The 15,551-nt window shown below is 31.7% G+C and overlaps 1 protein-coding gene across 4 annotated transcripts in view; it reads right to left on the bottom strand.

Moving 5' to 3' along the window:
- Window positions 1-15,551, bottom strand: part of Ascc3 (activating signal cointegrator 1 complex subunit 3) — a 340,007-nt gene that overhangs the window by 71,958 nt on the left and 252,498 nt on the right. For all 4 annotated transcript variants that reach the window (XM_078019561.1, XM_078019562.1, XM_078019563.1 and 1 more), the window contains 3 exons: window positions 13,940-14,065; window positions 5,093-5,204; window positions 4,745-4,879 (listed from right to left, as the gene is read on the bottom strand). In XM_078019561.1, the coding sequence (XP_077875687.1) occupies window positions 4,745-4,879; window positions 5,093-5,204; window positions 13,940-14,065 (373 nt within the window). The remainder of the gene's footprint in view (window positions 1-4,744; window positions 4,880-5,092; window positions 5,205-13,939; window positions 14,066-15,551) is intronic.

Raw genomic sequence — 15,551 nt, 5'->3', positions numbered from 1 at the left:
CTATGATTCTAGGTATAAATTTTAAAAGCAACTTCCATTCTTTATTTTTTAAAAACATATATGCTTAGAATTGAGTCAAGGAGAAAAAAGAAGGGTAGGCATAGGAGAAAAAATTCTATATGACACAAAATACCTTCATTTTATTATAATTCAACCTCATTATCTGTATGTTAACACTTACCATGAAGGGTTGTTTGATGCTTATAAATAATGTATATAAAATTTCTGGAACATGGTAGGTGCTCAATAAAAATTATTTTTTAATGGATGTTTTGGAAAGACAAGATTTAACTAAGTGGGTTACAACTGTAGAATACAACTAATAAAGAGAAAGAAAAGAAACAGTCCCAGTATGATCTTTGGCCTTACACCTAGAATAGAATATTTTAATATCACTTAAAGATAATGGTATCAAAAAATGCAAAACAGAAAGAGTTTAACTTCAAGGAAAGAAAAGTGAAAATAGAAGCCTCAAAAGAGGTTTTACAAGAGAAAAAAAAGTAGTAGCAGAAGTCTATTCATTTTCAATGTTGGCTGGAATAAAGATTTTCATATAATAAAGTAAAATCAGCCAGAATTAGTACTCGAAAGTACAACAACTTGCCAAAAAAAAAAAAAAAAAAAAGAAAGAAAGAAAGAAAGAAAAGTTCATAATATTCTGGAGAATAAAAAAGATTCCTAAGTACCTAGAGGGCCAAGAGAATAAACCATGCAAAGACCAAGAAAGTCCAGTATGGATCTATGCCTTCTTTGGTCTTCAGAGAAATGAATCTCATAACAATGGGGCTAACACAATTTCCTTTTTGGTTCTTTAGCAGGTCTCAATAAATTTATTCCAACCCTTTTAAAATACATTTTTGGCCTATATTCATCAATTGAAATATAAGTTCTCTGAGAATCAGATAGAACCACCCATCAACTGTGAAAAAGTCACACTTTTTGTTATTTGTGTTCAAGACACAAAGAGGCCTCTATTCAAATGACTCATTATTTTAATTTTGGTTAAATTTTTAGTCTGATCAACAAAGTCTTTGCCTCAAAGACTTTGTTGTTCAGACTAAAAGGGCTCTACTCACACGTCTTCTATCATTCGAGTAGCTCACTTTGGGCCATTCAGATTTTCTTCTTGAGGTCTGTTTAATGTGAGACTAACAGAAATATATATAGTAAATCTATTCTGTAAAGAGAAGATTAACATGAAGGACAGAATACTACACCTTGCTTTGTTTTTAGATATTCTTTTTAAATTATGAGCCACATTATACTGCAATTCTTAGAGCATCACAGTGAGCTGATGACTGGAGTCATCAGCAATACACAAGTGCCTTCCATGGTTTATTACTATGACTCACAGTTTTTCTATGTATTAGTATATAGAAACACACACACATACACACACACATTTATATAGGAAGCTTGTCAATAATATTAACTGTTTTATACCCTAACCTCAGAAAGTGACTTACACAGTGAAGATATGAAATAATATTTTTTTATGAATCATTATACTGTTTGTGGGTAAGAGGGTGACCAAGATTTTTAATATGAAAAAATGGAAATAACATATAAAGAATAAATCAGCTTCAACATACTCTAAAGTAATTTCTTTAGAAAAATCGCTTTTTGCTAAGAACTTGATTATTAAATCCTTATATCTGCAAGAATTCAGTTTTATCTGTAAACTCAGACTCTACCTGTTGCTGTCACTTCTGACTGGTCAATAGCATGATATTAATATAATACCACTCTGAAAACTATTAGATTGATTCCACCCATCCTACTGATAGAGGAAAAAACATAGTATCAAAAAATGCAAGACAGAAAGAGTTTAACTTCAAGGAAAGAAAAGTGAAAACAGAAGCCTCAAAAGAGGTTTTACAAGAGAAAAAAAATGTATTTGATGAGGTATGAATGGATCTATATGGAACTTTTACCAAACCTGTCTATGTACTTTCTGCTATGGAATGCTTAAAAATAGAAGCTTGCAGTGCCCAAAACACTGAAAGAAAGTATATGATAAGGTGACCTGGTTAAATCCTTTCTTTAATTTTTGAAAGAAAAGGTAGCATCTGATAAATACTATAAAGTTAAAATAATTATATCTCTACTTAAAAAGAAGTTGTGTGTTTAATATAGAAAAGACAAAAAATAAATGCTGAAAAGAATGCAGAGAAGGGAAACTCTTATACATTGTTGGTTATAATATAAATTAGCATAGCCATTATAGAAAAAACAGTAAGGATAGTCCTCAAAAAACTTAAAACAGAATTACCAAATGATCCAGCAATTCCATTACCATGTGTATACCTAAAGATGATGAAATCATTATACCAAGAAGATCTGTCCACTCTCATGTTTTCTGTAGTACTGTTCACAATAGTCAAAATATGAAATCAACCCAGATACCCTTCAGTGGATAAATGGATAAAGAAAATGTGGTACACAATGGCATACAATGGAATTGTATACCATGGAATACTATTCTACCATAAAAAGAATGAAATACTATTCCACCATAAAAAGAATGAAATCCTGCTATTTGTAGCAACATGGATGGAACTGGAGGTCATTATATTAAGTCATACAAGCCAGACACAGAAAAATACCATCAGTTTTTACTCATTTTAGGAAACTAATCAATCTTGAAATAGAACAAGTAGAAGAGGATTCAGTAGAGACTAGTTAGGGTAGTAAAGAGGCAGAATAGAAAGAAGTTAAATAAGGTGCATCAAAAATAGAGTGAAGGGGTTGGGTTGTGGCTCAGCGGCAGAGCATTTGCCTAGCACGCTTGAGGCGCTGGGTTTGATTCTCAGCACCACATATCAATAAATAAAAAAAAGGTCCATCAACAACTAAAAATAAGAATTAAAAAAAAATCTTAAAAAAATAGAGAGAAGGAATCACTTCTGTTTCTTCTTTAGCACAATAGGGTAGCAACTGGTTAAATTAATCTGTGACATATTTTAAAATAATGTAATAGTATAAAATGTGTTGAGACCTTAAGAAGTGGGACCTGGTGGGAGGTAATTAGATCATGGGGTACCAGTCTTGGTGGGGATTAATGCCTGTATTATAGAAGTGGGATAGTTTTCACAGGACCTGGTAAGTTATTTTAAGAAAAGGTGTCTATAATGTGTGGTCATTCCATGTGCTTGGTCTCTTCTAAATATATCCCTCACAGGTCTTGCATATACTTCAAATATGTGCTGCATTTGCCATGTTAGTATGGAGTATGAGGTCCCCCCCAGATGTAGCTGCTGAAGCTTGGAAATTTTAGTCCCAAAATCATGAGACAAAATGGCCATTATGACCAAAATGGGTTGACTTGGGTATTTGTTATAGCAATACAAAATGAACTAAGACAATATGAAATAAAAATTATATTCTCAAATCTGAGAGAGTAACTTAAGATGTATACCCAAAATCATTAACAACATTCTAAATCCATTGTCATGGCAGTTTTCTAACAGTCTTCTCACCAGAGAAATCCGATTTTTATGAATCTTTGACTAGGAGATGACACAATCTCATCCTTTTTAAATACTCGTCTCTCAGAAATAAACTTTTAATTTCTCAAAGACCAATGTTTTTGATAGCTGCATCATATATTTAAAATCATATATTCTTTTCTACACACAGTAAAAATCTAATTTATACAGCATCAATTCATCCATCTTTCTATCCATCAACTGATTCATTAATAAACATGTTCTGATTCATTATAATGTTCCAGGCCTTATGGTAGGCATAAAATCTATACAGAAGTTTCTTAGAGGGAAAGAATTGAGAAATTAAAAATCTGTGAGTGAGATATCAATGTTCATTGTGAATAACAAAGCAATAGGAGAGAAAGGAAAAAAAATTAATAAGCAAACTACCAAAGAATCAGTGAATTTAGATGAGAAACACCTAAAAAATGTTATACTCGAATGGGGTTAACTTTTTTTTTAAAAAAAGCACCAGTACACCTGAAGAATAAAATAATGAATACACACACACACACACACACACACACACACAAACACATACACACACACTTTGACTAATATGGCAACAAAGTTTAATGGCAAATTAACACACTTCAGTTCAACAAAGTAAAAAATAATAAATAGATAAATAAAGTGTATGCTATGTAGAAAGGCAGGTGGAGAAGAGTTGTAATAAAAACGTAAACTTCCATATTAAATCTATTGTTTAGCTTCTAAGCAAAAATGTAAAAATGGTCATAGGATAGTTTTTACCATATGAAACTTCTTTTTTTTTTTTGTAAAGGAACTTGGTGGGGTTGGGTGTAGGGTTTAAACAGCTCTTTGGCATTAATTCTAAGAAGACTTAAATCATGCAGATCTTTAAGTAAAGAAACTTCAATAACATCATAGTTAAGTATTCAACAGCAACTATCCAAAAGAAGCAATAGGAAAAGTTTTGAATTCAAAGAGGCTACAATGTCAAAGGCTTGCTCAGGAAAGTCCAGCTTCTACCTTTAATTCTGGCTTAAATATTAATAATGCCCTTCCACCGATAGAAGGATCCAAGTTTGAATAATAAATTAATTATGGAATCACCTTTATTTATGGGGAAATTGGTCTAAACAGGAAACTTTGTAGTAGCCTTGTTTGACAGAAGGAAGGACTTCATGAACATTTCTGTCAAATTTCAAGAACTGGATGGCAAAAACTCAGGACAAATTAAAAGAGAAAGTCTGAAATATATAGAAACAATACAATAATATCATGAAACTCACACTCAGAATTGACAGCAATTCTTCAATAGTGCATTCAGGTTTCAAACGGTCCTTGAACATTTTAACGGTTTGGTGCTTCAAATAGTAATAGGAGGCAATTCGGCCGTATGTGAGAGGCTCAATGCTCCGATTATCCTGTTCCAAAGGATAAAAATGACATTAGTAAAAAGTACAATGGAATTACATATCTTCATAAAACTAATAATTCATACTGCAGGTTGCTAATGCAAAAGTTTTGGTACAAATTTGGTAGTACTAGAACCAAAAGCCCTGTTTTTGAAAAGCTAGGTAATTAGAATATATATGTACATATATATATATATATATATATATATAACCAAGTCGTACCTCTCCAATTTCAATACAGTAGGAAAGTTCCAACTCAACCAGGGACTTTTCAATCAGATGGGACAGAAACTTGTTTACAGAATCATGGCTCACATCACCTAAATTGTAGTAGCTAGAAAACAAGCAAGGTTATTATTAGTATCAAGGTATTTTCTACCAAAAATATCACCTTAGTTTTATGATCTCTTCAGAATTTCAAAAACACAAATTACATTTACAGTAAATCAGAGAAATAAAGCAACTGTAATTATCATTCCTGATTTACAAATCAAAGGTCTCATGTGAAGCTTTGTTGACAATGATGAAAATGATAATACATTAAAAATATATAAGATGAGGATATAAAATCCTGCATCACATTTAAAGAGAAACTGTTTCCCATGTTATAACTAGTATTGTGTCATTTTAATCATGTACACCAAATTATGCCCTGAATTTAGAAAGCTGGAAATATGAAATATATGTAAATGTATTTATGTATGTAAATATATAAATAAATATATAAATCTTGTTCCCTTTTACTATATGAACTAATCCCAATAATTTTACAAAATAGAATAGTGATATGGGTGATAGTTCTTCTAGGTAATGTAGTCAGTTATTGTTCCTCTAGTGCATAAGGAACAACTGTCATCCTAACAACTAGAAGGGACATCATCAAGCTAAAAATAACATACAGAAAATACATATACACAGCTTTGTATATTTTCCAAATAAAAATCCTAAGGACATACAATTCATCTGAATACTCTTCCCTACAACTCAGAGAGAGAGGTTCTTGACAAATCACTAAGAATCTGGGCCTGGGAAATGATCCAAAAGGTGAAGGACCCATTGTCATGGCAGTTTTCTAATTCTTACTGGATGAACTCTGTACCCTAGTAGGCATGAAGAATTTATATACCCTACCTCCCCTGCCCTCATGTAAATAGAGGAGTAGAAGCAGAAAGTGGTCTTAGAACCTTAGATCAGGTTCTAATTAAAACCCATGATGGCAGTTTTACATCTGTATAGGACCAGAAAGTGAAAAAGGGTGCTAAGCAATCTCATATGGTAGAAGCCTAAAAGAAAACACACCTGAGGTATAGAAAATCTGAGCAGATGACTCTTTTGGGGATTTTGTTTTCCTTTCTCCAAAGCAAAAGACTTAAAGACAGTACAGGATGAAAATTACATTGAAGTAGGTCTGAAATCATGTCAGGATATATTTCCATTACAAAGAGAAGTTAGTTCAAATGCTAAGTATTCTAAATTCAAGAATCTTCACTGAATAAAGATAAATAATATAATAGAATTTACTTGGTAAAACAACTTTTCAGAAAAAAGGAGTAGTTACTTTTAGTCTGTGGAAAAATTATTGCTTTTCCTAAACAAATCCTCTTGTCATGAACTGAAATAAAGCAGTGTTTATCAATGAAGTACTAAACCCAGTGCTATCATTAATCTAAACAAAATGTTTAAATTATGCCCAACTAGGTATATATCAAAGTGAAACACAAACACCAGCATTAGAAAAAAGGTAGAAAATATTTCCTTTGCCCTGGAAAATCACTAAGCCGAAGTATTTAGTTTTCTGCTTCAGAGGTAAAAATAAAAATTGTGGATCTTTATAGCCTCATAAAAGAGACAGATTCTCAAAGTCATTCTAAATTATCAAAGATATTTTTTCTCTTTCTTTTTTTTTTCCCCAGGAAGTGAACTTTACAGTCAAACTTTCTGCAATATAAGTGTTGACTTCATACATCACATTCTTTTGGCTCACTGAGCCTATAAATTTTCCAATACTATTTGTAGCTGTCTAGACTAATACATAGTTGATAAAGGTATTCTAAATTGAAAACACTAGTAAAAATTTGCCCAAGATAATATATAAGTAGTACCACTTGTAGCATAAGAATCTAATTCTTCATGCAGTTAAAATTATAAAAAATAATATTATCAAAAAATAAAATTTCATTTTGTTTATAAATTTATTAAGTTATTTGAAAAAAACTCGTGGATGATGCTGATTATTGTAATCTACCACAGATATAACTGGAATGCCAACTTTGCCATTTTATGCATGAATAAATAAACTTGGTATGCTTACTAATAATAGTTAAACCAATTAATAATAAAAAGTTTCCTTAAAAATTACAGTTCTTTTTAATATTTATTTAATTCACTATGTTTTATTTAATGCTATTTTATTCATTGTACTTACAAAATGCATTTGGATGGGTTAATATTCTAAAGTTTGTTTAAGTCTATTAAGAGACTTTTTTTTTTTTTTTTTTTTAAATGAACAATAATAGCTTTCACCTAGATAATACAGTTAGTGTAAACATTTAAACATAATTTGGCAAAACAAAGAAAAGCCAACTAAAATTATGTCTCTCTATAACACACTATCTGATGATCTTATTAAAATATTACTAATAATCTAGCTTATTAAAATTTAATAGTTATTTGAATAGGAAAGCATAAAAATCATTGATATTCATTTTAAAATTTTATTCCCAAATTTGCTCACCAAAATCCTAGTGAATTTACAAGAAGCGGTACAAAATTCAATTCAGGTAACTGAACTTCACTGATCTTTTCCAAATATTCTTTGCTAGCACTTGAAATGAAGGCTAAGGTCACTTAAAATTTTTAAATCCTTTAAAATTAAAATGTTACATCTTAATTAGCTATATAATTTGCAATCATAGTAAAATAATAAAACTAAATTTAAATTAAATTACTTTTTAAGATACACAGATTTTTGAGAGTTCATATATTCGACACTTTAGAGTTCATATACTTGGACACTTTTGTGTGAGTAAAGAATGGAGTTTAGATTTATATGATCTGTATTTAAAGCACAATATGGCCTTTACTTCTGTTGAATGAACTTTTCAGCTATTATACAATTTCTAGCCTGAACAAGTATAAGCATTCATCTTAAAATATTACTTATCATTCATTTCAATAATCCCTTTACCAACTTGAAAAAGCATACAATAGCTAAGTAAAAAGGTCTGTTTTCATGTTGTATTCTCCACAGTATAAAATTTATAATTTACAGGTTGTTTAAACAGAAAATTTATGCAACTGTTTAATTACAGATAAAGGATACAATGTAGTTTCATGCCCAGTGCTTTGAATCATCAAGTCATTATTTTCCCTTTGCTATAAACAGACAGCCTACCTTTTTGTCAGCATGCTATTTCATTTATTTCACAGAGAAACCCAGTTTCACAATAATTGACTTGTCAGAAGCTCTAATTTATGAGACTGAGCTCTGTAAGATTTCTCTATATTGGACTCAACCTGCACACAAGCAGGGTTGAATATTTACAATGCTGTTAACAGGTGCTGAGTTGTTTAATGATTCTAATAGCCAGAAGCGTACTGAGAAAGCCAGCGGGATCACAATTACAGGCTGTTTGAACACAACAATTACTAGTCCCCTGAGAGGTGTGAAAGTCAAAGGCAGTTTGATACTGACAGCATCTAGCACATGGGCTAGACAGGCTAACTTCTATTAGCAGTCCATTGGGACAAAGTCATAACAAACCTCTCCCTGTCATAAAAATTTAAAAAGTTCATAAAATTTAAACAATTGAAAACTAGAACTTTTCAAAAATTATCTTTACAAGATATTATTAAAGAACAAACAAGAACACCAGACATGAAATCTCAAAGTTATCTTTTTTCAACATTAATACAGTTGAAATTTCATCAATTGGGAATGAAAGAGATTTTATAGTAATGTAAAATATAGCAAAAGTTACATCAAACAGTTTGCATTTAATGTGAATAGTGGCAGCCATTTCCTGTTTGGTTTATGTAAACCTGGCCAGATATCTCGCTGGGAAATTTTTCATCAGTATTGAATGCTGCTGCTATAACTGTCAGTACTGAGAAGTCATTTGTTACAGCACCATGTTTTTTTATGTTCAGATTATGCAGCAGTAATAATGACACAAATAATGAAAGTGGTTGCAGGGACAGCTGAAACTATCACAAAATTTTGCCCTAGAAATATTTAAAAGCTTTCTCAGGGGAAAAACGAAGACTAAAACTGAAAATACAAATTGAATCCAGAACTCAACTTGGAATATATTATACTTTACGAAAGCAGCACATCTGTTTATATACATTTGAACAAGCAAATGTATATATGTATGTGTGTGCACACATATTTATACAAAATTTATATATCCTTATATATATATAGGTATGTATTTGCACACACTACACACACACATATATATAAAATACACACATGCATAGGAATATAAACAGAAATCGTGAGCAGCTGAGGAACAATGGGCAAAATCTTCACTAATAGAAGTTTTACTTTGGATGTGGTATGATGGGGGCTTTACAGTACAACTGACAGGGGCTGGAACATCAGGTCATCTTTATTTATTATGTGTGACCATATTTTGAAAACAGCATTCCTTTTCAATGGTTAAATAAACTTGTCTGTTACACATATGCAGGCAGATGAGCTTGCATATATTCTCTTCCCACCCAAGAAAGGTCAAATCTCAATTTATGTCACTGGATGATAGGGAGTATTAAGGAAAAATTAAAACTACACAGAATATAAGCCTTTCATTTGAGACACTGATGTTAGCCTTTGTAATACTTTAAGTAGATCTGAAAAATAAGTAAAATAAAATTTACCAGTTTTCTCAACTCCTGTGCCTTTGTTTGCTTGCAGCTTTGTGGCAAGAAGATTTTAACATACATAGTAATGAAAAAATATAATTAAGAGGCAGTCATGAGGATGTGAAGCGAACCTTTGTGCAATACTGGTAGGAATTTAAATTACTAAAGACATTTTGAAAAACAGTATGTAGGATCCTAACAAAACTAAACATAGATTTACTATATGATCCAACAATCCTACTACTGGTTATATACCCAAAGAAACTGAAACCAGTATATGGAACTCCCCATATTCACTGTAGCAGTGCTTATAATAGCAAAATTATGGAAACAATCTAAATGTTCATTGACAGATAAATGGATTAAAAAAATGTGGTATATATACAATGTAATATATTCAGCCATAAGAAAGAACAAAATACTTGCTTTTGCAACAACATGAAATGAATATAGAGGATGTTATGCTAATAGAAATAAGTCAGGGACTGAGACAAATATTGCATAACCTCATTTATATGCAGAAAACATTTTATAATGTATGCATGTAATGAAATATCTCACATTTATCCCATAAATATAGATATTATTTGTCAATTAAAATGGAGAAAAAGAAAACTTAGAATTCCACATACAAAAGTTTATAGCAATTTTTAAAAAAGTAAATTAGAAAGAAAGTAGCAAAATTTGATTACAGCTTATTAGGTAAAATATGTAAATTGTTAAACTTATTTTAGGCACAGTTTTCCATTTTTATCTCCATGTGAAGGTATACACATTAAAACTGACCATTTATGGTTTGGGAGATAGCATCAAATGAACATGATTGTCATATACTGAAAATTAGTATCATATGGTTTAAACCAAGAAACTTTTCAGCATAGCAGTGGAAGAGAAGTGGACAGGGAGTGAATGCTTGAGCTCTGGACCTGATAATAAGCCCAGTGACAACAAATGTGATGGAATGCCAGTATTGCTTCTGCTATTCATGAACTGTGTTATTGTAAGAAAGTTGCTTACTTTTCAGTTACTTCAGTTCCTTCATATATAGAAGGGAGATCATACAGTACTAAATGAGTTAAGCTCTTGATATAACATCTCAAATACAGTAGACACTCAATAATAATTGCTAGTGAGAATTATTGTTTCCTGATTTATTAATTTCATTTTATGTTTATAAATTCCTGTATTTATACTCTGCTATTGTTGTTCATATAGTTTCTTTTGAGATGAATGCTTAGTTATTTTATTTTTTAGGTCTTTAAAGGTCTAAATATTCCTTGGAACTGTGCTTTTGTTTGAATCCAGAAGCTTTGTTTGCTATGTAACACTTATTATTTTTTTTAATAGCTCTAGTCTTTTATTTGATTTTACCTTTCACTGGAATAAATATTTTAAAATATCAAACAGTTAGAATTTGTTTATCGTTCTTTTTATTGTCTATTTCTGGTTTTACAAATTGAACAATCCTAATCTGCAATGCTTCAAAATATAAAATATTTTGACCAATGATACAAAGTCACAAGAGGAAAATTCCACACCTCACCTTATGTGATAAGGTAACAGTCAAAATGCAGGCGTACTAAACATACTGAATAACCTTACCTTCAGCATATATATAAAGTTTATAAGACACATAAATGAATTTGTGTTTAGACTCGAATCACATTCCCAAGATATCTCATTTATGTATATGTAAATAGATATTCCGAAACCTCCAAAAATCTGAAATCCAAATATTACTGTTCCCAAGCATTTAGCATAGGGGATATTCAATTTTGTTACATTTTGTACTGAGAATGCATTGATCTCTAAACTTTGAAATAAGTTGAGATGCTTTGTGTGGTCTTTTTTTTATAGTAAATTTTTATAAATAAAATTTACATGAGTACTGCATATTCTTTTTTAGGGGTATCTCAAAATATGCATAGTCAGCTACTAAAGGGAACCAACATATATGATATGGATGATCAAGAGTAGATAAACTTTCACATCTTGGAAACCAATTAAAGCTGCATTTATCAATGTATGACTGGACTTTTAAGACTGCTAGGGCTAGATGGGTTAGATACTGTAGGCAGGAAGAAGAGTGATCACAAGAGCACCAGTGAGAGGAACCTCTTACTTAGAAGTATGTGAGTTAATGTCTCCCTCAATTGATTCTAGCCCTTTGGTGGCGGTGGTAGGACATCTGATCCTCCTATGGGCAGTAGGAGGACAGGAAAAGCAGCTGCCACATGTACTAAGTACTCTAAGCAAAGTCATTACTAAATGAAGATATAACATATTGTCAATACCAAATTTCCTTAGATGTCTATCAGATATCAAGTAGGGGAGGCAATGTGAACCAAGGAATATTTGTTTATTTACATGGACTACACTGATTACAAACATGAGTAAGCAGGAGACATACAAATGCCAAAACTCAAGAAATTCCCTGGAACAAAGGCTTAGTATAATTTCCTCTCAAAATTTCATCCTTTGTCTATTATGATAAGTCTCTTCCCTGAGCTTGTTGTTCTGCTCTTAATTACTACTGTTTATTACCCAAAGTTTTATTACATAGAAGACAGTTTCTAACTAGAGCAACAGGAGTGATGCCTACTCCAGTTCCTTCTCTGTGGGACCCCTATTCTGAATGGTGTTTCCAACTGTGCTCTTGACTCATTTCACTCTCATGGTTGAAAAAAATGTAAACACTGAGCAATTTCCTTCTTATTATCTAATTTTAAAGAAAACTAACCTCATCTGGCTTCCAACTCTTGTATAATTCATTTAATTTCTGATCAATACTATTTAATGGTTTACAAATGAGACTAGATTAGGGATAGACTAAAAGCAGGTTAAGCAGTTGGAGAGCTGCAAGGGAGAGTGAAAATTAAAATGCAAGTCTGGAGTGTGAAGTTAGGGCAAACAGATACAGTGATAATATTATCAAAAGTAATAAAGTTGGATTAGTGGAGGAGTTTGATGACTTTTATCATTAAGTCAGTTTTATACATGGTACATTTGAAATGACGGTGGGAAGTCCATATGGCAGTAGTCAAAAGGATGGTGAAAAAAATAAAACTGTAACTTCATCAAAACAAAGTGGAGCATCATATCTTAGGGTTTCTCTATTGAAGGCCTTGTAATGTTTTTTAAATTTTCTTTTACTTACTTCAGCACATCCCTCAAATTCCACCCTTACTTCACTGCCTCTGCATGTTAAAGTTATCATCTTATCATTAAATAACTTTCTAACTGGTATATTTTCTCCCCATTCCATTGGATTCCCTAATATAGTATCACAGTATTAAAATAAAAACTAAATTTGGTGACATCAATCCATGTTTAAGAACTTCCAATGGATCATTCCATTAAGATTCCAACAGGATCAGATATATACAGTCAATAGATCCTTTACCCTCTGGCCTTCGCACACTTTCTTGTCAAGACAATCTCCATATTCCTTAAGGTACATCAATCTTTTTCATATTTTCTAAACACTTAACTCAGTCCCTGAGACTTTTTGCTCTGACAGTATTTTTCTGTCTGAATCTTTTCTACCTATTACTACTCCTGTTCCATACATGTGTTTTTCATACTATACCATCAGTACTTGAAGATAGGGGATGTTGTACTTACCTTTACATCTAAGCGTTTAGCATGATATTAGATAATAGGAGGGGCTAAATGAAGATATAACATACTGTCAAGAATAAAAATTATCTACCACTCCCCAATTTAAATTTTTTAAAATATTTTTAGTTGTAGATGAACACCATACCTTTATTTTGTTTAGTTGTTTTATGTGGGTGCTGGGGATCGAACCCAATGCCTCACACATGCAAGGCAAGTGCTCTATCACTGAGCCACAACCCCAGCCCTAATTTTTTCACTATCATAGTTTCACACATTTCCAAAGGGCTTCAGATGTATTGACTCCCAACTAAACAGCAAACTCTTCAAAAATATCTTTAAGATAATTAAAATAAGTGAAATTATCAAAAACACATAACCAATTGATTTTTGATATAATGCAATGCGATTACATCAGAATTTTTGGACAAATCTGACTTTTTTGGACAAATCCATAGACCTACAAAGCCCAAAGTTCTAACTTTTTTGGTATGTATTCAATTTTAGAGTTTATTAATTTCAAATACATCTTGTTCCAGTGTAAAACAAAAAGATAATTTCTTTTCAAAAAAGCCCTGCACTTACCTGGGGTTCATGATAAGACGTCGGAAAAAGTAAGTCCAGGTGATATAGTCCATTGCATCTTGCTTAGATGTTATTGTACCACCAGCGATCTCTGCATTTAAGTGGTCAGATAGCACTCCTAATAAGCTGCATAGTGGATAAGGCATGGAAAATAAGTATGACCATTAAACAAAGTACACTTGATTTATCTCAAATAGTCTAGATTCAGATTTTACATTCTAAGATACAAATGTGTTTTGTGTAATTTATATATTTTGTGTATACTTTGTGAGTAATTCTTTCCAAATTATTTTGTGGGGATTTGAGGGACATTTACAATGTCCTTTCACCACAAAAATCACTTAGTATTATGAACCTTAAGAACTTGTATTATTGGGCTGGGGATGTAGCTCAAGCGGTAGCGCGCTCGCCTGGCATGCGTGCGGCCCGGGTTCGATCCTAAGCACCACATACCAACAAAGATGTTGTGTCTGCCGAGAACTAAAAAATAAATATTAAAAAAAATTCTCTCTCTCTCTCTCTCTTTAAAAAAAAAAGAACTTGTATTATTAACTAGTACATAAAAATTTATGCTTGTTTTCTTTTCAAAAAGTATGTTATTTTTTATTTGAATGTGAATAAGAAGTGGGCCAGAGACAGAGTCTCACAAAAATACTACAATTATATGATATTTTCCTAGAATAAAATAAGTAATAATAACTTGTTGAAAGCCATTACTAGTAGTCATATTGTAGGTATGCAATAGGAGGCACTTACTGCTACAAGTCATTCTAGGGAAATAAATTACTAGATGGAAAATAAACATAGGCTGACAGGAAGTAAACTAGTAACTTTCAGAAGAAGAGTCAAGAGAGAGGGTAAGACCAGACAATGGGAAAAGCATACTTATAAAGTACTCGAGAGGGTATGGAATAAATACTGGTACAGATTAAAGGAGCTTGGCAAGAAAGGGATGATAGGAGAGAGGCGTGAGCAAAGATTTTTTAAAAATTTATTTGGTGAACATTAAGTGCCTATATAGATAAGAAGACATTATTATATTAGGTATTGTGGAATATATGAAGATTTTCAGATGTGGTGAAACACTTGTTCATTTTATTTTGTATATACAACACACAAAAGGATAAGAATGGTGCTACACCCACATAATCTCAGTGACTCAGGAGACTGAGGTAGGAAGATCACAGTTTGAGACCAGCCTGGGCAACATAGCAAAACCTTGTCTGAAAATTAAAAAAAAAAAAAGGATGGGAATGTAAGTCAGTGGTATATCCCCCAGGTTCAATGCATTGTACCACACACACACACACACACCCAAAAAAACAAAAAACAAAAACCCACCACTACCAAACAACAACAACAAAAACCAAATAGAAGTAAGCAATGCCTAAGAAAATAAAACACTAAATAAATTATGATTCATGTGATAATAAAAATAACTTTGGCAACCAAATGAGAAAATAATCAGAAAAAAATGAATGGAAAAAATCACTAATTAATATACACTAATAAAAAAAGTGGCCATTATTCTCAATTCACCAGTAGTTGAATAGAGATGGGTACAGTTATTTTGGAGAGCAACTTGACAATATCTATTGGAATAATCACTATG

Source organism: Ictidomys tridecemlineatus, chromosome 8 (assembly GCF_052094955.1).
Source record: "Ictidomys tridecemlineatus isolate mIctTri1 chromosome 8, mIctTri1.hap1, whole genome shotgun sequence".
NCBI classification, from domain to species: Eukaryota; Metazoa; Chordata; class Mammalia; order Rodentia; family Sciuridae; genus Ictidomys; species Ictidomys tridecemlineatus.
The sequence above is the reverse complement of the archived record's forward strand: the minus strand, read 5'-3'. Positions and strand labels throughout refer to the sequence as shown.